Source organism: Dendrobates tinctorius, unplaced genomic scaffold, assembly GCF_039654945.1.
Source record: "Dendrobates tinctorius isolate UK_male_01 unplaced genomic scaffold, ASM3965494v1 ptg000008l, whole genome shotgun sequence".
Lineage (NCBI taxonomy): Eukaryota > Metazoa > Chordata > Amphibia > Anura > Dendrobatidae > Dendrobates > Dendrobates tinctorius.
Genome location: NW_027361676.1, coordinates 182,537 through 209,666, shown reverse-complemented (window position 1 = coordinate 209,666; position 27,130 = coordinate 182,537). Strand labels below are relative to the sequence as shown.

Sequence of the window (27,130 nt, the reverse complement as noted above, 5' to 3'; positions counted from 1 at the left end):
ACAAGCCTAGATGCCTTTTGTTCTTAAATGTTTAACCCCTTAACGACCAGAGGTATTTTAGCTTTTGTTTTTTGCTCCTTTTCTTCCCAAAGCCATAACTTTTTTATTTTTCTGTCAATATGGCCATGTGAGGGCTTGTTTTTTGTGGGACAAGTTTGTACTTTTGAACAACACCATTGTTTTAACATATCATGTACTGGAAAATGGAAAAAAATTGCAGGTTCGGTGAAATTGCAAAAAAAGTGCAATTCCACAGGTGTTTTTTTTTTTTTTAACCATGTTCACTAAATGCTAAAACTGATCTGCCGTTATGATACTCCAAGTCATTACGGGTTCATAGAAATCAAATATGTCTAGGTTCTTTTTTGTTTAAGTGGTAAAAAAAACATCCAAACCTTGGTCAAAAAAAAAAAATAGCGCCAGTTTCCAAGACCCGTAACATCTCCATTTTTTGTGATCTGGGGCTGGGTGAGGGCTTATTTTTTGTGCGCCGAGCTGAAATTTTTATAGATACCATTTTAGTGTAGATACGATCTTTTGATCGCCCGTTTATGCATTTTGGTGCAATGTAGCGGCGACCAAAAAAAGTACCATAATTCTGACGTTTTGAATTTTTTTCTCATTATGCCGTGTAGCGATCGGGTTAATTCTTTTTTTATATTGATAGATCAGGCAATTCTGAACGAGGCGATAGCAAATATGTGTATATTTGATATTTTTATTTTATTTTGAAAGGGGGGTGAACTTTTTATTTTTTTATTTATATATTTTTAAAAACTTTTTTTAACTTTTTGCATGCTTAAGTAGTGTCCATGGGAGACTAGAAGCTGCACTACTTTGATCAACTCTGCTACATACAGGCGATCATCACTTGCTATGAGCTCCGACCATCGGGCAGCAATCCAGTTATGACAACCATAGAGGTCTGCTGGAGACCTTTGGTTGTCATGCCAACCCATCGGTGACCCGCAATCACGTGACAGGGTCACCGATGGGCGGGATTTCCGTCGCGCTTCTGGAAAGTGCAAATGAAATGCCGCTATCAGAGATTGACAGCGACATAGTTAACAGCCGCGGGTGGATCACTATTCCACCTGCGGCTGTTAGAGGCAAGTGTCAGCTGTTCAAAACAGCAGACATGTGCCGGAAGAGATTTGGGCTCAGCGCCGGATCCCACATCAAAGGGAGGAATTCCGACGTGGGCGTAGTATTACGCCCAACGTCCGAAAGAGATTAAGAGTTCAGTTGTAATCCAGTTGCATTGCCACACCTGTCTGCAGGTTGTGGGTGGTATTGCACCTCAGTCCCATTCCCTTTAATAGAGCTGGTCTGCAATACCAGATATAATGCTTGGACAAGGGTGGCACAGTTTCTGGAAGAAAACTGCTTTGTTACTATAATCCTGGACAACTGTAGAAAAGTAAACCACAGGGTCAGCCATAAATGATAATATGGAGGTCCTATCCCACGGCGGTCCCTGTTGTCTTCCTCCAGTCTTTATTTGCTAATTACAAGTGCAAAAAACTAAGCATGCAAAACGCTGATTATATATCTCACTAACATATTTCTATCTATTCTATCTTATATCTGTTCTATCCTGACAATTTGGGCTCTGAATTTACTGTACTCGACTGATGAAATGTCTGGTTTCCTATGAGTCCGGTGTGTAAAAATTGGACTGCACACGCATGTGCTTTATTTGTATCGCACCCATTGACTTGCATTAGCGAGTCTCGACCGATATACGCAGCCACTCGCAGCATGCTGGGATTTTTTTCTACATTCGATCCGAATTGAGATAAAAATCGCACATGAGCACTGAATCATTCAATATTATTAGTCAAAGTGCAATCCGATTTTTTTATTGGATTCCACTCAACTGATTTATACGCAGATGAGAATGAGCCCTTAAATAAACTCTTGCGCTACTGTGGCTTACAAACCCCAAACCATCAGCATTCACCTCATGCCTTGTTGTCTCCACTCCAAACTTAGACTTTATTGTTGTGACCATGAAGTTTAATTTAGGTCTCATTTCTGCCAATTTAGTTCCAGTAATTTTTGAATCTTCTCTATATTCATTTTGTAAATGGATGTTTTGTTATGTCTGTGCAGCAATGGCTTTTATCTGGCTGCTCTATATAATGCCCATTTTTGTGCCAGTGTATCCAGGCGGGAACTTTGTTTCTGACGGGGCTGTATTTTTTTTTAATCTGAACAAATGTTTTTGTCTTAAATGGCTTTTGATCTACCAGAACATGGCTCTATAGAGCCTTGGCTGGAAGAAGCAGACTTCCACTCCAGTAATCCTAATGGGAGTGCGGTGGCTGCGCTCAGTTTATTGTCCACTACATGGCACATCACACCTGCAGCTGATCCTTGGGCTCAGTGGCTATGCCGATGTAGACAATCTACTCCACTGAGCTCAATGATGGACTGCAGCGCTGATTTGTTATGTAGTTGTGATATCAATGCTGCAGCCAGTAAACCTATACCAAGCAGCATAGAGGCAGCATTGGACCTGAGTTTGATTTCCCAGGCGACCCCTTTAAGGTGACCCTCACAACTGATTCATTCTGTCCAGCGTCGGACTGGCCCACCGGAGAACCGGTGGATTCTCCGGTGGGCCCTGGCATCTGGTGGGCCCTGGCACCTGCAGGCATACAGGGCCAGCAGTTGCCTAGGGCCCCCGCTGCTCCAGGGGCCCCCAGCCAGTGGTGTGTCGCACACCATGCAGCTGCTATGGGGGCCCCTGCCAGCGGAGCAGCAGCGGGTGTCAGGAGGCAGGAGCCCCTGTCCCCGCTGCTAAAGAGAAATGAATATTCACTGCGAAGCAGTGAATATCATTTCAGGTCTCCACACCCCCAGAGGCCCCGCCCCCAGCCCAGTAAGCCGCTCTGCAGACTACAGCTGTAAATCAGGGCCGGCGCCGCCCTCAGTCCTCTCTGCTCCTGGCTCACAGCCAGTGCGCGATGACGTCACTACATTGCGCACCCGCTGTGTGTCTGGCAGAGGGGGCAGCTCCTGACACTGAAGCCGGGATCAGCGTGGGAGCGAGGAGGAGAGGTGAGTATTGTGTTTTGTTTGTTTTTTTTTATATCTCTCTCGCTCTCTCTATCTCTCTCTCTATCTCTCTTATATCTATCTATCTTTCTATCTCTATCTATTATCTATATCTATCTATCTCTATATCTATCTCTATCTATTATCTATATCTATCTATTTCTATATCTATCTCTATCTTTATATCTATCTTATATCTATCTATTATCTCTATATCTCTCTCTATATCTATCTATTTATCTCTATCTTTCTCTGTCTATCTATCTATCTCTATATCTATCTATCTTTCTCTATCTATCTATCTATCTATTTATCTCTATCTATTATCTATATCTATCTTTCTATCTCTACATCTATATCTATCTATATCTATCTATTATGTCTATCTATCTAGCTATCTCTATATCTTTCTATCTTACTCTCTCTCTATATCTATCTGTTATCTCTATATTTATTTATTTATCTCTATCTATTATCTATATCTATCTCTCTATCTATTTATCGATCTCTGTATCTATCTCTCTATATCTATCTCTCTATCTACCGCTCTCTCTATCTCTATATCTATCTACCTCTATATCTATCTCTATCTCTATATCTGTTTCTCTCTATATCTCTCTCTATATCTCTCTCTCTATAGCTATCTATCTATCTCTATATCTATCTGTTATCTCTATATCCATATATATCTCTATATCTATCTATCTCTATATCTATCTTTCTATCTAACACTATATCTCTATATCTATCTCTATATCTCATTATCTATCTCTATCTCTCTCTTTATCTATCTGTCTATTGATCTATCCATCTATCTCTATATCTATCTCTATATCTATCTATTATATCTATCTATTATCTCTATTATCTATATCTATCTATCCATCTATCTACACTCACTGGCCACTTTATTAGGTACACCATGCTAGTAACGGGTTGGACCCCCTTTTGCCTTCAGAACTGCCTCAATTCTTCGTGGCAGAGATTCAACAAGGTGCTGGAAGCATTCCTCAGAGATTTTGGACCATATTGACATGATGGCATCACACAGTTGGCGCAGATTTGTCGGCTGCACATCCCTGATGCGAATCTCCCGTTCCACCACATCCCAAAGATGCTCTATTGGATTGAGATCTGGTGACTGAGGAGGCCATTTGAGTACAGTGAACTCATTGTCATGTTCAAGAAACCAATCTGAGATGATTCGAGCTTTATGACATGGCGCATTATCCTGCTGAAAGTAGCCATCAGATGTTGGGTACATTGTGGTCATAAAGGGATGGACATGGTCAGCAACAATACTCAGGTAGGCTGTGGCGTTGCAACGATGCTCAATTGGTACCAAGGGGCCCAAAGAGTGCCAAGAAAAAATTCCCCACACCATGACACCACCACCACCAGCCTGAACCGTTGATACAAGGCAGGATGGATCCATGCTTTCATGTTGTTTACGCCAAATTCTGACCCTACCATCCGAATGTCGCAGCAGAAATCGAGACTCATCAGACCAGGCAACGTTTTTCCAATCTTCTACTGTCCAATTTCGATGAGCTTGTGCAAATTGTAGCCTCAGTTTCCTGTTCTTAGCTGAGAGGAGTGGTACCCGGTGTGGTCTTCTGCTGCTGTAGCCCATCTGCCTCAAAGTTCGACGCACTGTGCGTTCAGAGATGCTCCTCTGCCTACCTTGGTTGTAACGGGTGGCAATTTGAGTCACTGTTGCCTTTCTATCAGCTCGAACCAGTCTGCCCATTCTCCTCTGACCTCTGGCATCAACAAGGCATTTCCGGCCACAGAACTGCCGCTCACTGGATTTTTTTCTTTTTCGGACCATTCTCTGTAAACCCTAGAGATGGTTGTGCGTGAAAATCCCAGTAGATCAGCAGTTTCTGAAATACTCAGACCAGCCCTTCTGGCACCAACAATCATGCCACGTTCAAAGGCACTCAAATCACCTTTCTTCCCCATACTGAGGCTCGGTTTGAACTGCAGGAGATTGTCTTGACCATGTCTACATGCCTAAATGCACTGAGTTGCCGCCATGTGATTGGCAGATTAGAAATTAAGTCTTAACACACAGTTGGACAGGTGTACCTAATAAAGTGGCCAGTGAGTGTATATCTATCTCTATATCTCTCTCTATATCTATCTATCTTTCTAACTCTATATCTATCTCTATACATATCTCTATATCTAGCTATTATCTCTATATCTATCTTTCTATATCTATCTGTCTCTATATCTATCTCTATATCTATCTATATATCTATTTTTATTTATAGCCATCTATCTATATATATTTATCTCTATATCTATATATGTCTTTATTATTATTATTATTATTATTATATCTGTATATCTCTTATCTATCTCTATCTATTATCTATCTCTATCTATTATCTATCTCTATCTATTATCTATCTCTATCTCTATATCTTTCTATCTATAGCTATCTATCTCTATATCTATCCATTATCTATTTTCTATCTATCTCTATATCTATCTACCTATCGATCTATCTATCTTTCTTTCTATATCTATCTTTATATCTATTTCTATCTATCTCTATCTATCTCTATGAATCTTTCTATCTATATCTATCCATTATCTACTTTCTATCCATTATCTACTATCTATCTCTATATCTATCTATTTCTACATCTATCTTTCTATCTATATCTATCTAACTCTATATCTATATATCTATATAGCATTCTACCCTATGAGGGGGTGCATTATTCCCTATGAGGGGGGCAGTATTATACCCTATGAGGGGGCAGCATTATACCCTATGAGGAGGCAGCATTATACCCTATGAGGGCAGTATTATTCCCTATGAGGGGGGCAGCATTATACCCTATGAGGAGGCAGTATTATACCCTATGAGGAGGCAGCATTATACCCTATGAGGGGGGCAGTATTATACCCTATGAGGGGGGCAGTATTATACCCTATGAGGGGGCAGCATTATACCCTATGAGGGGGTGCATTATTCCCTATGAGGGGGGCAGTATTATACCCTATGAGGAGGCAGCATTATTCCCTATGAGGGGGGCAGTATTATACCCTATGAGGGGGGCAGTATTATACCCTATGAGGGGGGCAGTATTATACCCTATGAGGGGGTGCATTATACCCTATGAGGGGGTGCATTATACCCTATGAGGGGGTGCATTATTCCCTATGAGGGGGGCAGTATTATACCCTATGAGGGGGGCAGTATTATATTCTATGAGATGGCTGCATTATACTATGTGAGGGGGCTGCTTTATATTCTATGAGGGGGCTACCCCAACTCCTGCTACATAATTAAGACATGTACAACCTTATATTATACCCGGATATTAGCGTGTTTTACCGCATAATTGGTGGTCTGGTATTTAACTCTATGCAGCTACATAGTGGGCCCCAAGAATGACTTTCTCTGGTGGGCCCAAGGTGTTCCAGTCCGACGCTGATTCTGTCCATACCATGTGCAGCATGAAACGGACACAGTTTTGTTATGACGTGCTGAGGCAGTTCAAAATAAAACATATTTTAAAGCTGGCTGGGAACCATGGTGCTCAGATGACTAGTTCAAAAGGCTGGTCTTCTACCCACCCCACTCCCCTTGAGTGACAGGACTTTCTTTATGTGTGTGTATAGGGTGAGATCTGTCACTCAAGAAGAGTGGAGTAGGAAGAAGCCCCCATTAACGGGCCTTTTGTACTAGTCCTACAATTGGCATTGTTCCAGTCTTGCTAGCAAAATGTATGTTCTGCTTTGAAATGACGTAGCGTTTCCGATTGAAACATACCAGGTTGACCTGACCGAGCAGAATGAATCAGTTGTCAGGTTCCCTTTACATTTTACAAAATATTCTCTGTTGCAAATGATGTTCTAGCAATTAGTAAGGCTAAGATCTGAGCGCTAAAGGCAGCAAAATAATACTGCTCTGAACTATAGGGCTGCATTCCCATGATGAGCTTTTGGTGAGTTTTTGATCTTGCAGATTTTTTGCAGCATTTCTGCACCTATTATGTAAACTAGGCTATTTGTGTTTTTTCATTGAGTGTTTGAGTGTGCTTTTTTACATGTATTTTTATCATGTTTTTGTTCCTTTAATTTTTGGCTCTTGGCGTGTTATGCTTTTAAATAAAGTTGCTTTGTTTTTGATACTTCCTGGTATTTGGCTATGACAAAACTTTATGGATGTACAGATTACAAGCACTAAGAACTCATGCACATTTTGTTGTGGATTTGAAACACACATCTAAGGTCAGTTTACACGGCGTAAAAAAGAACAACGGGCATTAGATCTCTATAAATCCCATCCACTGTGCAGAAACTGTTAGACGCAGCATCAAAAGCTTGCAAAAACTCATCTTGAGAAGTTGTGTTTTCACTGCCCCCATTGTCGTGTACAGAAAAAAGAATAATAACTCTGAACAGAAAAAAAATGAATATAAGTTGGTTTCTGGTTTTTCTTTCATTTTTAAAGAAAATTCTTCATGTGCAAAATCGTTGCTCCCCCTTGATGGTTTACCTTGGATTCTGATGATAAGGACTTGTTTCAAGAGTAGTCTTTTTTAATTTTGAAAGACTTGTCCAGATTTATGACAACATCAGAAAATTGACCTCCTGTATCAAAATGACATGTTATCAGGAGCATTTTTCATCCAATATGCTTGCATTCACAATGCTGGTATGAACAAATCTGAACAGCTTATAAGGACAGAACGGGGGTAATTTGCTTTACATGACCCTTTATTACAATGTACTTCCGTGCCTCTTGTTGCTTGGGTTGCATTAATGAAACTCCTAATCAGAGGTGTCTGATGCTATGACGTGAGCAGATGTTGGACCCTAGTTGCACGCTAATCTGGACAGTCAGTGGTTGAGGATTTTTTGGTATCAAGGCTGATGTCCATGTGAGCAAACAATGGCAATTCAGGAGCTGTTCTACACTTCTTGCTGTGTCTTTGATGTTCTCCTGTAAGCTGTTTGCACATATAAAAATGCTCAGTGTATTCTCTGGCCAAGAACATCTGTTTTTGAACCAGAAACCATTTCTTTTGATGCCTGTCCAGGTGGTATGTCTCTCAGACATGAGAACTGTGCATGTGCCGGCCAGATCCCAAGGATCGGCTTATGAATTATGTGTCCTTTGACAGTTGGGCCCCAATAAAAACATAGTGCTTGGCATCCATTTTCATGGCAAAGTCTTGAAAGTGTTATGATCATAAAGTGATTTTCTTCTGCAGAATATTTTAAGAAAGCTAAAGCTTCCCTGATGATGAGCACCAGTCTGTGTATACCTTTGTTCTGGCGGCTTTACAATGTCTGTAATATTTCTCCTTGTTCTACCTAATATATCCAGTAAATTCTTATTTAAGTTATGTATTTTGTTTTTTTCTTTTACTACAAAGATGGAATTACAACCTGGTTAACAAGTCTTCGCCGACATAAATCCCTTGATGTATTTTCTCCATCGTTGCAGATTCAGAGACACTTGGACTAGATGCAAGCAGTGGGTTAACGGCCTGGAAGCTGAATGAACAGCTCTTTCCATGCGATGTTTGTGGAAAAGTATTTGGTAGACAGCAGACTTTATCTCGACATCTGTTATTGCACACAGGTACAGCTTTCATTACTGTGAAATATTAAAAGTATGCCCTGAAGCCCACCCTTTTATCGACATGGTGAACACCTAGGAAAGGCCCGGTTGTACCATCTCATCTTTGTTCTTCATCTTGTGCTGCCAGTTTGGTATTTCATGGGCAGCAATAGGTCATATTTCTCTAACCCTTACGATGGGCAGACATTTCCTCGAATATAATGTAGCCCATGTGGTGGATTTAATATTACTGTTTTTGTACTTTCCTGTACAGAAGAGAGAAAGTATAAGTGCCATTTGTGCCCATATGCTGCAAAGTGCCGGGCTAACCTGAACCAGCACCTAACCGTCCACGCGGTAAAGTTGGTAAGCACTGACACTGAAGATATTGTCAGTGCCGTCATTTCTGATACCAGTGAGAAAAAGAAGAACCCATATTACTATAGGTGAGAGGACTTACGTACTTGTATTCTTTATTCAGTATTACATTAATGATGTTTTCAACCATTTTAATAGGGTTTTTTTTAAGTTAATGGCTTTCACATCTTTTTTTACGAGAAATTCAGTCAATTATTTCATTTTGTCTCAGAAGGCCAATTATGGCATTAGTAATCTCAAATATTACATTGATAAAAGCAATGTATGTTTAAAATCAGATCTGTCATCAGTCTGTGCTTAAAGGTATACAAGTTGGCTCTCCTATTAGCCAAAATGGCTGAAAACTAAATCTTGTGCATTTTTTCCAAATATACACTGACCATTTATTGTTCCCCATTTAATGTTCGCTCTACATCTATGCCACTTTTCTGGAATCAAAAATGTGGAAGGGGCATTTGCATAATAACTCTTACAAAATTGGCGCACATTGTATTTTAAATTACGGTATGTCAGATCGGAGCGAGCATTTCTAGCTTACTTATATTTATTATGATGGGCGCACCTCTTCATAAAATTAGCACACCTCACTCCAGTGGGCTTTGGCTTATGTGTCACCTGTCTTGATAAACTCTCCCAACAGATTGAGTCCGCTGTACTTGTGAGGGTCTCGTTCTTCCCACCCCTCGTCTCTGCGATTGGAGGGTTGCTGTGGTTGTGTTTGCCCAGTAACAAGCTGTCAATCACCAGAGTGTTTTACTCAGAAATAAAATGGTTTTATGCTATATACGGAAGTTTAGCCTAATGACCGTTTTGTTTTGTCGCAAAAAAAATGCCCTAGAGCTTTCTGAATTAGTCAAAGGGTGTTGAATATTCAGTACTGCCATGAATTGACGCAATTAGCAGGTATGAAGGCAGTATCCTTCCCATTGATTTTAGGGTTAATATAAAGTCCGACATGGCGTTAATCACATGACTAATGTCAATCATATAAGGTGAATTGTATTTCTTAGATTATCCAGAAAAATCTAAATAACCAGCTTGTGCATAATAAAATCCCAGCTTATAAATAATATTTATTCAAGAACAAGGAATCACTTTCTTTAGTAAAATGTATACCGTAATTGTCCTATATGAAGGCAAGTATGTATAGAGTCAAACAGAAAGAAACAATCAACTCACCATGGAACGGAGGAATCCCCAACGCACAGAGAAAACCATTGCTTTGACAAAGGGTCACGTAGGAAAAAATGAGCAAAAAATCCAGCAAGGGGTCCATTTAGCAAGGACGTATGTCAGTAACGCATCTGCAATTTCTTGGATTTGAATGCAAAGACAATAAAAGCTGGATTTTAAGGACACCATTGCTGGATTTTTTGCACGTTTTTTTCTATGTATCTATATAGTGTAAATCTATTCCGCAGCACCCAGACACTTTGCTTTAGCATTTTATAGCCTTTATACATTATTAAACAACACTGTTTGCACTTGTGTCGGAGGCTCAGACAAAGGTCAGTCATTTTTTGCAGAAAAAAAACAGCCAAAAACCAAATGGACCCTACCGGGTTCCATCTGGTGTTATTTGTTTCCACGCTCGGACAGTTTCCTGCAGGAGTTGGGTTTCTTGTGTTCCTCTAACAGAACAGAGACCCCAAGTGTTGTACCAGCCGTATTTGAGGCTTCCTGGAAGTCTCATTCCCTTTGCCCTGTGTCCATGGTTAAAAATAGGCAGTGACCTATTGTCAGTTGTGTGTCAGTTTGCGCTGTCACACAATGATCTGAGGTCTTGTTCTGTATATGTCCTGCTCACTAAATAACAGCCGGTGGCAGCATTGTGTTCATATTCTAGCACTGACTGGGACATGACGTTCCTGGAAGCTTGTGAAATAGTGCAGAGTAACCTGGGAAGCTGTCCAGATTGTTTGAGTTGGTTTCTGAGGTGCCGTGTGCTCTCTACTTAGCAACAAACCAGCCTTTACAACTGTATTTGGCAGGGTTACATTGCTCCTCTGTTGCCCCGAGGAATCTGCTAGGTGATGTGCAGCATCTGGAACATGTAGTTCCCAATTAACATCATCATTATACTCCGCAGTGTAATGTCATGACACATACCTCGCAATATATATATATACATGGTTGGAAGGGGGAAACGTCTTCAAAGATTTTTTGTTTGTTTCTTCAGTACTCACGGGAATTAAAAAGTCACAGTATTAATCTTTCATGTCATAACATCCAGAAATCTTTAGGAGCATTTCATAGTTTTTATGGAAATCCTCTCTTCTGGCTTTGTATCGATGCTATTGCTTTCGGAGGTGACAGAAATCACAAAAGGGTATGTAATGCAGTTTAGCCACAGATAATAACATTTGTTCCTCTTCATCCCATATAGCTGCCATGTTTGTGGCTTTGAGACCGAGCTGAATGTCCAGTTTGTGAGCCACATGTCTCTTCATGTAGACAAGGAACAATGGATGTATTCAATTTGCTGCAGTACTTGTGACTTTGTCACCATGGAAGAAGCTGATATGAGAACTCACATCAGCACCAAACACTCAGGTAAGGAAAGGAGGCCCTCAGAGACCGGAATAATGGACCACAGGGGAGAGAACTTTATTAGTGGAGTGAAATGCAAACGAATAAAAATAGGTAGAAAGATGAGAAAACTTTATGAGAAAACTTACCTGAAAGCTATAAAGCAATATGCCATAGAAATATTAGCAGGGGTACCAAATAATATCGGCACCAATAGAAAAGGATCAACCGGAAGATAATATAAAAAACAATTGCCCCAATGGACAAGGTGCACATTGTCCTCTCCCACTGTCTTTGAAGCCACTTGCACTGTCAGATCTATTTTTGATATGTTTTTAATATGCTTATCAATACTTAATAAAATATTATTTGGTCTATTTTTTCTGTATCCATTACTTTGGACATATTACCTGAAAGCTAGCATTGTGTCATTGTAGGCTTTCATTTATTAGGGTTAGGAAATGTGCACCGATTAAGCTACAAATGTAGGCAAATGCAAGTTTCAGGCTATGATTTGGTCACTTGTAACATTTCAGTATTAGGAAAATGTACACAAATAATTTATTTTATACAATGTCTTCACAGTTTAAGCAGTTTATAAAATACCTTGGCTTTTTATACAATTCCTCCAATTCCCAAAATGTCTGTTTGTCCAATAAGAGCTGACCATTTGACTGTACAGGGGCACACCATGTTGACAAAGGGAATGCTAAGACATTGGCATCAATTTTGTGCAGGAATAAAAGAGGAATGGCATAATGGAAGATGTCAAGAAAAGCTTCTTCAGCATTATTGATGTATAGAAAATACAAATATTTGCTAAGACAAAACTTGTCAGGAATGCTGACAGGTCCCCGGTAAGCCATAATAACACCTTCACAGAGCAAACTGATGCATCTTGGCCAGTATGGAAATCATCACGTGCACTCAGCCCATGTGTGACATGGAGCCCATGTGTGACATAAATTGTCTAAAGTTATTGTACCATTTAAAATGGTGTTTTTTTTTTCTCTCTAGGAGATGAAAGAAAGACCCCCAGTGAGTCCGTAAGCCCTTCTTCTTCTTCATTGTCAGCACTTAGTGATTCAGCCAACAGTAAAGAAGACTCGGACACCCCACTAAGAAACCCGACTTCAAACAGCTTGTTGGTGATTTCTGTAGGACACAGCTCCCAGCCTTTTGTTAGCAGTGAAGAGAAATCTGACAAAGGTAACTGTGACTCACACTAGCTGCCTACAATGTCCTCTCCATCCACCTGTAAGCGCATTGTTCTGTGCACTGACAATGTAATTCCCATTTTACCCAAGTGCATATAAGCTGTGTAAGGAGCTCTGAAGTGAGCAAGTAACTATATATTGTGGTGTGAGGCGGAGAATGGCGACATTGATAGAAAAGGGATAGGATTCAACACCTAAAATGAGGAATTGTGAGCAATATAACATTTACAATAACGCAATATTGTTAACACTATAACATATCTACTTGTATGTACAGTACATGGTAATGTGGAGATCTGGCATAGCTTTGCGTAAATGAGATCTCCATTGGTTAAAGAGGTTTTCTGGGACCATTAGGGTAAGTGCACACTTTGCGGATTGTGCTGCGGATTTTGCAAAATCCGCAGCTTCGGTTTATCTTCGGATTAGCCTGAGGATTTGCCCTGCGGTTTGACACCTGTACAATGGAGCAGGTGTAAAACCGCTGCGGAATCCGCACAAAGAATTGACATGCTGCGGATTAGAAACTGCAGCAAATCTGCGCTGAAAAATCCTCAGCATGTGCACAGCGGTTTTTGTTTTTCATTGATTTTAATGGTACTGTACGACGCAGCAGAAACTGCTGTGGATCCGCAGGGCCAAAACCGCTGCGGATCCGCAGCAGAATCCACAGCATGTGCACATAGCCTTATGGCCTATCCATAACATACGCTATAATTATTAGCTCTTTAGTGGTCTGACTTTTGGTCCCTACACTGATCAACTACCATAATTGATGGGGTCAGGCGACTGCTGCCTTTCCTTCAATGTTTCCCCGATGTAGTACCAAACATTTTCAGTGTTTATGCCTGATATCGCAATTTAGTCTCCTGAAATTTGAGAGACAATGAAGGAGTCAGTTGATTTTGGGGGTGCCATGAAGTGAACACCCATGTAACTGATATTCATGACCTATTCTATGCATAAGCCATCAATATCAAAGTCCTGGAGGACCCATTTAATGCCTTTCTTTTCATTGGTTTCATTTTATAGCTACTTTATGCTTTGCAGTTATGTTTTTGCATGTCAAGGTATGAAGGGATTTTCCCAGTTTAAATGTTTCTTTTCCATAACATCCCCTATCAAAACAAGTAACAAAATGAGCCTTAGTTACCCATGACACCTCAGCACTACCTGTGCACCACCACCTTCAGTCTTCCATGACATGGTTGCAGCAGTATCGTCATGACTACAGTATGTGACCACTGCAGCCAGTTACTTGTCTCATGATTGGCTGCAACGGCCTCATAGTGTAGTTGTGACGTCACCGCTGCACCCGGTTAATAAAGAACATGACGCTGTGCTACAGGTAAAGCGAGTAAATAAAATTAAAGAAACAAAATTAAAGCTGAAATCCTCGTTGATCAGTGTGCAGTTTATTACTTTTGTGTAGTTTCTTATGATATTAGGATGTCAAAGTTTTATGCTAATGGATCTTTTCTAATGGCAGGTTTTGAATGTGTGTTCTGCAATTTTGTCTGCAAAACGAAACCAATGTTTGAACGACACCTGCAGATTCACCTGATCACTCGAATGTACGAGTGTGACGTGTGCCATAAGTTCATGAAGACACCTGAACAGCTGTTAGAACACAAGAAATGCCACACAGTCCCTACCGGTGGGCTCAAGTAAGGAAAGCAAGTACAAAAACTTTTCCTGTGTTAAGCATATGATACATTTTGTTGTAATTATATGATTATTTTTGTATATGTCTGCAAAATATTCCCTGGTCATATAGCTAGGAGTACACTGTCATAGCATGCTCTCATTCCCAAACTATTATCATTGATAGCATTTCAAGGGATTGTCCCACTAACAAAGTATATTTTAATTAAGAGATATTGTAATAATAGCAAGTTCCATAATTGGATGTACTGGGGAAAAAATGTTCCTGTGCTGAGATCTTATGTGCCCCTGCTATATATTGTGTAATGAATGATCGTGCAAAGCTGCTCCAGCTTATGGTCGGCAGATACCATAGCTCTTGGGAAGGGTAGGAAGCATAAGTCACTTATGATTAGTGAGTATACAGACGAAAAAGCAAATGCTCTTAGCATTTCCCTGCTTTATCACAGGAGCTCCTGCTATTTTGTCTGTATACTCACTTATCATAAGTCACCCATGTTTCCTCACCGGCCAGGTGCTGTGGTATATGCCGACCATGAGCTGTTGGAGCTGTGCTTAGTCACACACAGCCATCACACAGTACATACAGTAGCTGGGACATATTTTCAAATTTATCTCAGCACAGTTGTGGAACTTACTATTATTCCAAGATCTATTGATTAAAATGGGACAACCCCTTTTAACTTTATATTTTATTTGTAATATAAGGAAACTTCCAATTCTGTTATGCTTATTAACCTTAACAATACCATTCACATCACTTTGCGATTTAGCGGTTGCCATGTCGCGTTTGGAGAGCCCCTGTGCGCCTAAACATTGGATCTCCCCCACAAGTGACCCCATTTTGGAAACTAGACCCTCCAAGGAACTTATCTAGATGCATAATGAGCACTTCGAACCCCCAGGTGCTTCACAGATTGATCCGTAAAAAAAAAGTCCTTTTTTTTCACAAAAATTTTCTTTTAGCCTCAGTTTTTTCATTTTCACATGGGCAACAGGATGAAATGGATCCTAAAATTTGTTGGGCAATTTCTCCTGAGTACACCGATACCTCATACGTGGCGATAAACCACTGTTTGGGCGCACAGCAGGGCCCGGAAGGGAAGGAGCGCCATTTGATTTTTTGAATGGAAAATTAGCTCCAATCGTTAGCGGACACCATGTCTCGTTTGGAGAGCCCCTGTGCGCCTAAACATTGGAGCTCCCCCACAAGTGACCCCATTTTGGAAACTAGACCCCCGAAGGAACTTAACTAGATGTGTGATGAGCACTTTGAACCCCCAAGTGCTTAACAGAAGTTTATAACGCAGAACAGTGAAAAAAAAAAAAATTTTCTCCTCAAAAATGATTTTTTTAGGCCACTATTTTTTATTTTCAGAAGGCTGACAGGAAAAACTGGACCACAAAAGTTGTTGTGCAATTTGTCCTGAGTACACAGATACCCCATATGTGGGGGGGAACCACTCTTTGGAAGCATGGGAGAGCTCAGAAGGGAAGGAGCGCCATTTTGGAATGCAGACTTTGATGGAATGTTCTGCGGGGATCATGTTGCGTTTGCAGAGCCCCTGATGTGCCTAAACAGTAGAAACCCCCACAAGTGACACCATTTTGGAAACTAGAACCCCCAAGGAGCTTATCTAGATGTGTAGTGAGCACTTTGAACCCCCAAGTGCTTCACAGAAGTTTATAACGCAGTCATGAAAATTAAAAAAAAAAATTTTCCTTAAAAATTATTTTTTAGCCCACTATTTTTTATTTTCCCAAGGGTAACAGGATATATTGGACCCCAAAAGTTGTTGTCCAGTTTGTCCTGAGTACGCTGGTACTCCATATGTGGGGGGAACCACTGTTTGGGCGCACGGCAGGGCTCAGAAGGGAAGGAGCATCATTTGACTTTTTGAGTGGAAAATTAGCTCCAATCGTTAGCGGACACCATGTCATGTTTGGAGAGCCCCTGTGTGCCTAAACTTTGGAGCTCCCCCACAAATGACCCCATTTTGGAAACTAGACCCCCTAAGAAACTTATCTAGATGCATAGTGAGCACTTTGAACCCCCAGATGCTTCACAAAAGTTTATAATGCAGAGCCGTGAAAATAAAAAAAAAATTTTTTTCCTCAAAAAATAATTTTTAGCCCACTATTTATTATTTTCACAAGGGTAACAGGATAAATTAGACCCCAAAAGTTGTTGCCCAGTTTGTCCTGAGTACGCTGTTACCCCATATGTGGAGGGGAACCACTGTTTGGGCACACGTCGGGGCTCGGAAGGGAAGTAGTGATGTTTTGAAATGCCGACTTGATGGAATAGTCTGCGGGCGTCATGTTACGTTTGCAGTGCCCCTGATGTACCTAAACAGTGGAAACCCCCCACAAGTGACCCCATTCTGGAAACTAGACCACCCAAGGAACTAATCTAGATGTGTGGTGAGCACTTTGAACCCCCAAGTGCTTCACAGAAGTTTATAACACAGAGCCATGAAAATAAAAAATAATTTTTTTTTCCACAAAAATAATTTTTTTAGCTCCCAATTTTTTATTTTCCCAAGGGTAACAGGAGAAATTAGAAAGTTGTTGTGCAATTTTTCCTGAGTACGCTGATACCCCATATGTGGGGGTAAACCACTCTTTGGGCACACGTCGGGGCTCGGAATGGAGGGAGCACTGTGACTTTTTGAACGCAAAATTGGCTGGAATAAATGGTGGCGCCATGTCGCGTTTGGAGACCCCGTGATGTGCCTAAACAGTGGAAACCCCTCAATTCTATCTCCAACCCTAACCCTAATCCCAACCCTACTCATAACCCTAACCACAACCCTTACCCCAACACACCCTTATCCCTAATCCCAACCCTAACCACAAGCCTAACCCTAATCCCAACCCACCCCTAACTCTAATCTTAACCCTGATTCCAACTCTAACCCTAATTACAACCCTAACCCTAATCCCAACCCTAATTCCAACCCTAACCCTAATTCCAACCCTAACCCTATTTCCAACCATAACCCTAATTCCAACCGTAACCCTAATTCCAACCCTAACCATAATTCTAACCCTAATTCCAACCCTAACCCTCATTCTAGCCCTAACCCTAATGGAAAAATAAAAATAAAAATATTTTCTTTATTTTATTATTTGTCCCAACATATGGGGATGATAAGGGGGGCAGTAATTTACTTTTTTTTTATTTTGATCACTGTGAGAGTTTATCACAGTGATCAAAATAAATGAATTAATCTGCAGCGTTGCAGATTCGAGCAGGCGCACTGCGCATGCACCATTTTCCAAGGTGGCGGCGCCCATGGACAGAGACGGCAAGACGGCCAGAAGGAGGGTGAGGGGGGATCGGAAGGCGAGGGGGAGTGGAGGGAGGGGAGGCAGATTTTGATGGCGGCTGCCGATCGGTGCCGTCAATCAGGGGCGGCAGCCGATCGGCGCCTCCAGTCAGTGGGGGGGGGGCTGATCGGTGTCTCCAGCCATGGCAGATGCTATTGCAGCACCGGCCATGGCTGGATTGTAATATTTCACCAAATTTCATTGGTGAAATATTACAATCCCTCTGATTAGCTGTTTCACTTTTGACAGCCAATCAGAGCGATCGTAGGCACGTGGGGGCTAAGCCACGCCCCCTGGGGTTAAGTGAAGGGTCCTCTGTGTGCGGGTCGGGTGACCTTTGACCCCGGTCACCCGACCCGCAGGGGTGCTTTAAAGTCATGACGCTACATAGGCGTCACTGGTCATAATGGCACAGGTTTTCATGACGCCTATGTGGCGTCGTTGGTCGGGAAGGGGTTAATGCGGTATTATATCCATTTTTGTTGAGTGTTGTCATATATGGAACAATGTTTCAATGTTTCATTGTCCATGTAGTCAATGATAACTGACAACTATACAGCGTAAGTAAAAGAAGTATATTATTATATTATCTTTACATACAGGTCAAATCTGCAATGTGACCCTGTAGGAATGTAGGGTAACCGAGAAATGGAGACATTGAGCTTGTATATATGCACATTTCAATTTATTTTATTATTTTTATATAACAAGCTGTATAAATGCTGCAAGGACTCGCAGAGAAAGCTCGCGAGTCTGGATTCTCACCTCCCCTACACTGCTCCCAGACAGCACAGCATACAGTGCCTTACGAAAGTATTCGGCTCCCTAGAACTTTTCAACCTTTTCCCACATATCATGCTTCAAACATAAAGATACCAAATGTAAATTTTTGGTGAAGAATCAACAAGTGGGACACAATTGTGAAGTTGAACGAAATTTATTGGTTATTTTAAATTTTTGGGGAAATTCAAAAACTGAAAAGTGGGGAGTGCAATATTATTCAGCCCCTTTAACTTAATACTTTGTTGCGCCACCTTTTGCTGCGATTACAGCTGCAAGTCACTTGGGGTATGTCTATCAGTTTTGTACATCGAGAGACTGAAATTCTTGCCCATTCTTCCTTGGCAAACAGCTCGAGCTCAGTGAGGTTTGATGGAGATCGTTTGTGAACAGCAGTTTTCAGCTCTTTCCACAGATTTTCGATTGGATTTAGGTCTAGACTTTGACTTGGCCATTCTAACACCTGGATACGTTTATTTATGAACCATTCCATTGCAGATTTTGCTTTATGTTTGGGATCATTGCCTTGTTGGAAGGCAAATCTCCGTCCCAGTCTCAGGTCTTTTGCAGACTCCAACAGGTTTTCTTCAAGAATGGTCCTGTATTTGGCTCCATCCATCTTCCCATCAATTTTAACCATCTTCCCTGTCCCTGCTGAAGAAAAGCAGACCCAAACCATGATGCTGCCACCACCATGTTTGACAGTGGGGATGATGTGTTCAGGGTGATGAGCTGTGTTGCCTTTATGCCAACCATATCGTTTGGCATTATTACCAAAAAGTTCGATTTTGGTTTCATCTGACCAGAGCACCTTCTTCCACATGTTTGGTGTGTCTCCCAGGTGGCTTGTTGCAAATTTTAAACGACACTTTTTATGGATATCTTTGAGAAATGGCTTTCTTCTTGCCACTCTTCCATAAAGGCCAGATTTGTGCAGTGTATGACTGATTGTTGTCCTATGGACAGACTGTCCCACCTGAGCTGTAGATCTCTGCAGTTCATTCAGAGTGATCATGGGCCTCTTGGCTGCATCTCTGATCAGTCTTCTCCTTGTTTGAGATGAAAGTTTAGAGGGACGGCCGGGTCTTGGTAGATTTGCAGTGGTATGATACTCCTTTCATTTCAATATGGTCGCTTGCACAGTGCTCCTTGGGATGTTTAAAGTTTGGGAAATCATTTTGTATCCAAATCCAGCTTTGAACTTCTCCACAACAGTATCACGGACCTGCCTGTTGTGTTCCTTCGTCTTCATGATTCTCTCTGTGCATCAAACAGAACCCTGAGACTATCACAGAGAAAGTGCATCTATACGGAGACTTGATTACACACAGGTGGAATATATTTATCATCATTAGTCATTTAGGACAACATTGGATCGTTCAGAGATCCACAATGAACTTCTAGATTGAGTTTGCTGCACTGAAAGTAAAGGGGACGAATAATATTGCACGCCCCACTTTTCAGTTTTTGAATTTCCACAAAAATGTAAAATAACCAATAAATTTCGTTCATCTTTACAATTGTGTTCCACTTTTTGTTGATTCTTCACCAAAAACTTACATTTGGTATCTTTGTGTTTGAAGCATGATAAGTGAGAAAAGGTTGAAAAGTTCCAGGGAGCCGAATACTTTCGCAACGCACTGTACCATTCTATTTGGACTAGGGAGACCGGACTCACGTGCATTTTCTAAGTCAGTAATTCTCTAGCTTTTCCTATTAAAATACTGATTAGTATGATCGAAAATTGGGCATTTCATATCATCAAGCTCAACTTCACCTTCAATATTCTCTGCTAACCTCAAATACAGGATAGTAGATCTGAAATAGCTGAAAATGCCAGGTTCTTAAAGGGATTGTACCTTTTCAGAAAAGTTATAAGCGCTGTTAGTGGTAAAAAAAAGAAAAACAGACTGTCCTTTTTTACCCTGCCCGGTTCCACTGCTAAGTCTGCACTACTGCTTTCAGCGTCTGTGATTGTCTGCAGCGTTGATACCATGTCAACACTGCTTCAACCAATAACTGAGCTTAGCGGCTTTGCTAATGTACATGACATGAACCGTTGAGCTCACTGATTGGCTGTCAATGTTGAAGACAATAACAGACACTGGGAGCAGCGCCAGTGACTCGACTAATATTAATGTCTTAGACTTGATGAGGCTGATGTACTTACCTCAAAAATCCATATCTGAATGTTGTATAGTACTTTCAAAAAGTTTTCCCATGTGATATTAAATATGTGTATTAATATCAGATGCTACAACTTAAAAAAGATTACACAGTCATTCTGACAGATTTCACATCAAGTACACCAACCTCATCAGGTCCAAGACTTTTTTTTAAAACTGTATGCAGCTTACATTGTAAAATATGGTGACATATCCTTTCAAGGTTGACTTGCAGCCTTTCCAGAAATCAGAGGCTGCTTTTTGACAGTCTGGAGTGCATACACAGACTACAAACTGCCAGAAACAGACTGCCGCAGTAAGTTCTTTAAAGTGTTCCACAGTATTATTAGAATGCTCAAGCTGCTAAATCGTAGTAAGTTTTTGAAAAGTTGTTAGTAGCTAAGCATAGTCGCCTTTAGTCAGTGTCAATATATTCTCATTTATGTTTGGTCTTTATACATGAGGTGTGAAGACTAACTGTCAGTATGATTTGCATGGCTTTCTTTCTAGGTGCCCATTCTGCATTTACTCCACAAACCGCCCTGCAGCCATGGAATGTCACTTGAAAACGCACTACAAGATGGAGTACAAGTGTCGGATCTGCAAGACGGTCAAGGCAAACCAGCTAGAGCTGGAAGTGCACATCCGCGAGCATCGGCTCGGGAATCATTACAAGTGTGACCAGTGTGGCTACCTCTCAAAGACGGCCAATAAGCTGATTGAGCATGTGCGTGTCCACACAGGAGAGCGCCCCTTTCACTGTGACCAGTGTAGCTATAGCTGCAAGCGCAAAGACAATCTCAATTTGCACAAGAAGCTCAAGCACTCTCCCCGCCAGACCTTCAGCTGCGAGGAGTGCCTGTTTAAGACCACCCACCCTTTTGTCTTCAGCCGTCATGTTAAGAAGCACCAGAATGGTGAGTTCCTGGAAGAAGAGAAGAAATTCCAGACCACAGTCCAAAAAGAGGCTACCCCTGGGCTCTCTGTCAATGACACTCGGAGCCTCTTGTCACCTCTCTCTGTCATGTCTGCCTCACAGGCTCTCCAATCAGTGGCTATGTCTGCTGCTCAAAGCAGTGGCATGGAGACACATTTAGCACTTAAAGCCTTTGCAGTAAACGGTAACTTATCATGCTTGGATAGGTACCAGAACTCAGAATTTGCTCATCTCATTCCCTTAACAATGCTCTTTCCTAAGAACCATTATGACGTCACATTCCATCCTCCCAGACCTCAAACGGCACCCCCTGGTGTCACCACACCGAAGCACTCCTTCCTTGCTTACCTTGGACTGATAGAAAGGGCAAAAACTGTTTAAGAACAGCCCTTATTTTGTCTTTAAAATCCGGCAGGTAAACATTGCTGCAAATTATATGTTTGATTGGTATGAAGATTAGTTAATGGGCTCTGTGTGTATACTTACTGCATTTACATAAAGCTGCTTAATTAAGTATTCAGAGAGAAAACCTACTGCATACATCTACATATCGAGGGGCTGGCGCCCCAATGCCGCTGCTTTGGGTGACGGCTTCTGCACTTATTGAATGATATTTTCATGTTTCAGTTGTATACAAGTATGTGCCAGCCTGAGGAAGAAACATGTACCACTCCTGATAAAAGTACTATGGGGAGAAACATGTACCATCTATATTTTAAGTACTGTGGAGTGAAATGTGTTCCACACATCTGTTGATAGAAATGGACCACCCATATTATATGTACTGTGAAGAGAAAAGTAATACCCATAATAGAAGTACTGTGGAGAGAAAAATATCACCCTTAATGGAAGTAGTGTGAGGAGAAAAGTACCACCCATAATAGAAGTACTGTGGAGAGAAAAATATCACCCTTAATGGAAGTACTGTGGAGAGAAAAATATCACCCTTAATGGAAGTAGTGTGAGGAGAAAAGTACCACCCATAATAGAAGTACTGTAAGGAGAAAAGTACCACCCATAATAGAAGTACTGTAAGGAGAAAAGTACCACCCATAATAGAAGTACTGTAAGGAGAAAAGTACCACCCACAATAGAAGTACTGTAAGGAGAAAAGTACCACCCATAAATAGAAGTACTGTGGAGATAAAAGTACCACCCATAAAAGAACCACCCATAATAGAAGTACTGTAAGGAGAAAAGTACCACCCATAATAGAAGTACTGTAAGGAGAAAAGTACCACCCATAATAGAAGTACTGTAAGGAGAAAAGTACCACCCATAATAGAAGTACTGTAAGGAGAAAAGTACCACCCATAATAGAAGTACTGTAAGGAGAAAAGTACCACCCATAAATAGAAGTACTGTGGAGATAAAAGTACCACCCATAAAAGAACCACCCATAATAGAAGTACTGTAAGGAGAAAAGTACCACCCATAATAGAAGTACTGTAAGGAGAAAAGTACCACCCATAAATAGAAGTACTGTGGAGATAAAAGTACCACCCATAAAAGAACCACCCATAATAGAAGTACTGTAAGGAGAAAAGTACCACCCATAATAGAAGTACTCTGGGAAGAAAAGTACCACCCATAATAGAAGTACTGTAAGGAGAAAAGTACCACCCATAATGGAAGTACTGTGGGGATAAAAGTACCACCCATAAAAGTACCACCCATAATGGAAGTACTGTGGGGAGAAAAGTATCATCTATAATGCAAATACTGTGGGGAGAAAAGTTCGACCCCCTAATGGAAGTACTGTGGGGAGAAAAGTATCACCCATAATAGACGTATTGTGGGGAGAAAAGTACCACCCATAATAGAAGTATTGTGGGGAGAAAAGTACCACTCATAATAGAAGTATTGTGGGGAGAAAAGTACCACCCATAATGGAAATACTGGGGGAGAAAAGTACCACCCATAATAGAAATACTGTGGGGAGAAAAGTACCACCCATAATAGAAGTATTGTGGGGAGAAAAGTACCACCCATAATAGAAGTATTGTGGGGAGAAAAGTATCACCTAGAGATGCTGCAAACCAATTTGCAGGACCTGGGCCAGCTGCCGTGTCGGTGACCTGTGACTGCCTGACTGGAGCTAAGTGAATTGTCTCCTACCTGTCAGCATCTGTGGCTCTTCTTTTGACTACCTGGCCTGGCGCAACACCGCAAAAATGACATTGTGCCAGGCCAGCTAATCAAACGATGATGCCGTCAGGTAGGAAGCAGGGTTCCTGTCTGACAGCCACAGATTACCTGCTTGGCTTCTGAACGATTAATTAATAAGCAGCATCTCTAATACCACCAATACATACTATGAAGAGAAATGTACCACCCATAATATAAGCACTGTGGAGTATCTTTCCATGTGCACTCTCAACGTAGCCAGAATCAGCGTATGCAATTGTATACATTCTATTTTCCTTTCCATCCAGTACTTCTCCTGAGATCTGTTACTGGCTTTTCTTATCCCATGTATCAGTACTTTACACAATGATCTTCTTTGTCCCAGTGTAAAACACCTTCACTTAACCATGTTACAGTTTTCCTGCAGAATGTATCATTTACAAGTGAAGGAAACCCTTAGGAACTGCAGCTGGAATCTTCACCAGAAAGTAGCATTTTCTTTCATTTTTCTGGCACTGTACAGGTGCTGGAGGCTGACATTTTGAGACATTACAGAGGACTAGAAATCTGTGACGTCCCAGATCTTCGCTGCTTACCTTGTGTAACATACTATATTGCTGCTTAGGATTGGTAAAATCCTATAATTTGCAGGGTGGGTTGCAGGAGAATGTTCACTGATCTGCTGCAGATATTCAGAATAATAGGTCATATTAGTTGTTCTTAGATGTCTAGAGATGTAAGACCTTACATTAGTTATATAGAAATATTTCCTTTTTGCAGTATGGCCTTTGATTTGCAGTCCACCTTGTTCAGTTATTCAGATCACCAACACCCCTCCCATATGTCCGGTAAAGCAAGACTGGTGGTTGTAGGTAGGGAACCCTTTGCTGTTCTGCCACCTAATTTAGCCTGAGTAAATTACCATTGTTAGCTCTGTTTAACAGAAGAAATCAAGCAGTGCTTACAGGCAGACAATGCTGGATGTTGGACTGGCAGCTGTGTACTCGAACGCGCGCTGCTTTTGCATGGCGTTTTTTAATCCACTTGCTTTAACATCTTCCTGCTGGAAAAAAGGTCAAGGGCCCATTAAACTAGTCTGAATACTCTGTATTTCTGCTGCCATTGTCTTAAGAGGCTTGTTTGGAAGTTCACTTAGCAACTGGTAACAATGGCGTCGGGACAAAGGATACAGCCTAATCATGGTTTCCATGGTTGTCTGCAATGTATAAAGATTTATCTCATTAGGATGACACACAAGGGTTAAATATGGTGAGTATGCAGTGGGTACCTTTTTGTACTGAATATATGTATATTACCTATAGAAATTGATGTCATTCTGTCCGGTAAGGATTATTAAGGGTGTCCGATACAAGCTGGGTGATGCGCCCAGGATAAAAAGGCAGTTTTGCACAGTGCTTGCCTTGCGCTAGTTCATGTATCTCATTTCCTGAACCATAATATACCATTGATTGTCTAAAATGTCAGTACGAAGCAAAATAATCTCACCCGTTAGACGTAGAAAACCAGATTTTGTTGGTATGTATTCCAGATGATTCCAATATGTGGATCAAAGCTTGTGTCTTGTCAGACAGATATTTACCTATGATGATGTGACGGTACATATTTAATGAGAAGTGATGATATATACAGCAAACGAGCTCCTAAACCCACAGAAGAATTTATATTTATTGACCATGTGGTTTTTCTATGCAATGGAAGCCAGCAGATGTGGTTTTATTAAAACTTGTGCACAAGAAAAAGTAACTGGTGGGAATTTCATTTTGCTGATTGGCAGCTGTTCCAGACTTGTGTGCCAGTTTTCAAAAATCCCCTAGATAGTAAGTTGGTAATTCACTAACCCTGGTTTTTGCCTATTTTCTCCATTTCCACATGTCTTCTGTATCATGAAAGCCTCTCCACAATTGTCACAGTTGTTCAATATACAAAACTATTCCTTTCCACTAAAACCCTACTCTTGTCAATTAGTACAAGGATAGATTGAATCATGTAGGATCTCCATGAGGTGAACTATCGAAAGGGAGACATTGCCAGCTGCTTAGCCCAATTTTAAATTGGTTCTATAAAAATGTATTCAAATTGTCCTTGGCACATAATTCAAATGGCAGCCTGTCCTATTCATGTATCAGGACGTGCTGCAGTCTGTTGACAGAGGAGCTGTATCTAAAGCACAATTCTGTAAACTAAGGAGAAAGGCTGCGACATCAAAAGAAATAAATCTTTTCCTCATCTGACTGCACACAAAAGACTTTTTCTCAAGTCGTAGTCCTCCATGATTAAGATGATGTATTTCTTCTCATGTACCAGCAACTCACTGGTATGTGTGCTTACAGCTCCACTGCCAGTTGAGACAAAAGTTTCAGGAGCTGTGTTTCTCCAGGCTGCAGTCCATCCTGACACATGACTGGGATGGGCTGCTGATTTTTTTTTTGTGACGGCGTCCATTTTATTCCATTCTTGGAGAATCCCTTTAAAGGGAATCTGTCACCAGGTTTTTGCCACCTAATCCGAGAGCAGCAAATTATAAAGATAGATACTCTTATTTTAGAGATGTATCCATTACAGGGCTGATTTTCCAAAATCAGTTTTATTAGCAGGAAATTATAACTAGAGACGTTATAAACCTGCTGCCATGTAGTCCTGCATATTCATGAGCTCTGTATAACCACACCCTCACCACTGATTGGTAGCTTTCTGCACAGTGCACACAGAAGCTGCCAATCAGTGGTGTGGGCGGGGGTTATACAGGGCTCAGCATTCAGAGAACTGCTAGATCTGCAGCAGATAAAAGAGATTTTATAAAAAATACATCAAGCAACCCAGTAAGTGATACATTGCTAAAATCAGAGTCTCTGCCCCTACATCATGCTCAGATGATGCCAGATTCCCTTTAGTGACAGGTCCAACAATGGTCATTCCATCAGTTATGGGATGATAAAAGCATGTGCTACAAGTGGGAGAAGTCCATTGCATGATGCCGCATTCATAAGGTGGTGATTATTTTTATATTCAGGTCCATGGCACATGCATTTCTCAGCAGGGTTTTGTCAAGCTGGCAGAGTAAATCACTTTTGAGGCCGTTAGTATTCCTATATAGGTAACCCCTTGCAATTCTTCTTCTGCTACAATTATTGTCAATCATAGATTGTTTCACAGATGCTAAACAGCTCATTACTTTCACGATAAATGTCAGTAAGTGACTATTAAACAACTTTTAGCACTCTTACAATTAATTACATACAAATATCTATCTTGATACAGTCTCCCAGTATTAAATGTGGCACTTTATCTTTCTGCTGTTTGAATCTCAGATAGCAGTCACATG

General features: G+C 41.0%; 1 protein-coding gene across 1 annotated transcript in view; it reads left to right on the top strand.

The window, feature by feature from the left end:
* The window catches only part of ZNF827 (zinc finger protein 827), a 247,944-nt gene extending 221,138 nt beyond the window's left edge, over positions 1–26,806 (top strand). The window contains exons 9-14 of the mRNA XM_073576166.1: positions 8,540–8,677; positions 8,931–9,102; positions 11,421–11,587; positions 12,581–12,772; positions 14,270–14,447; positions 21,234–26,806. Coding sequence (XP_073432267.1) covers positions 8,540–8,677; positions 8,931–9,102; positions 11,421–11,587; positions 12,581–12,772; positions 14,270–14,447; positions 21,234–22,041 — 1,655 coding nt within the window. The 3' untranslated portion in view covers positions 22,042–26,806. The remainder of the gene's footprint in view (positions 1–8,539; positions 8,678–8,930; positions 9,103–11,420; positions 11,588–12,580; positions 12,773–14,269; positions 14,448–21,233) is intronic.
* Positions 26,807–27,130: the final 324 nt, after the last annotated feature.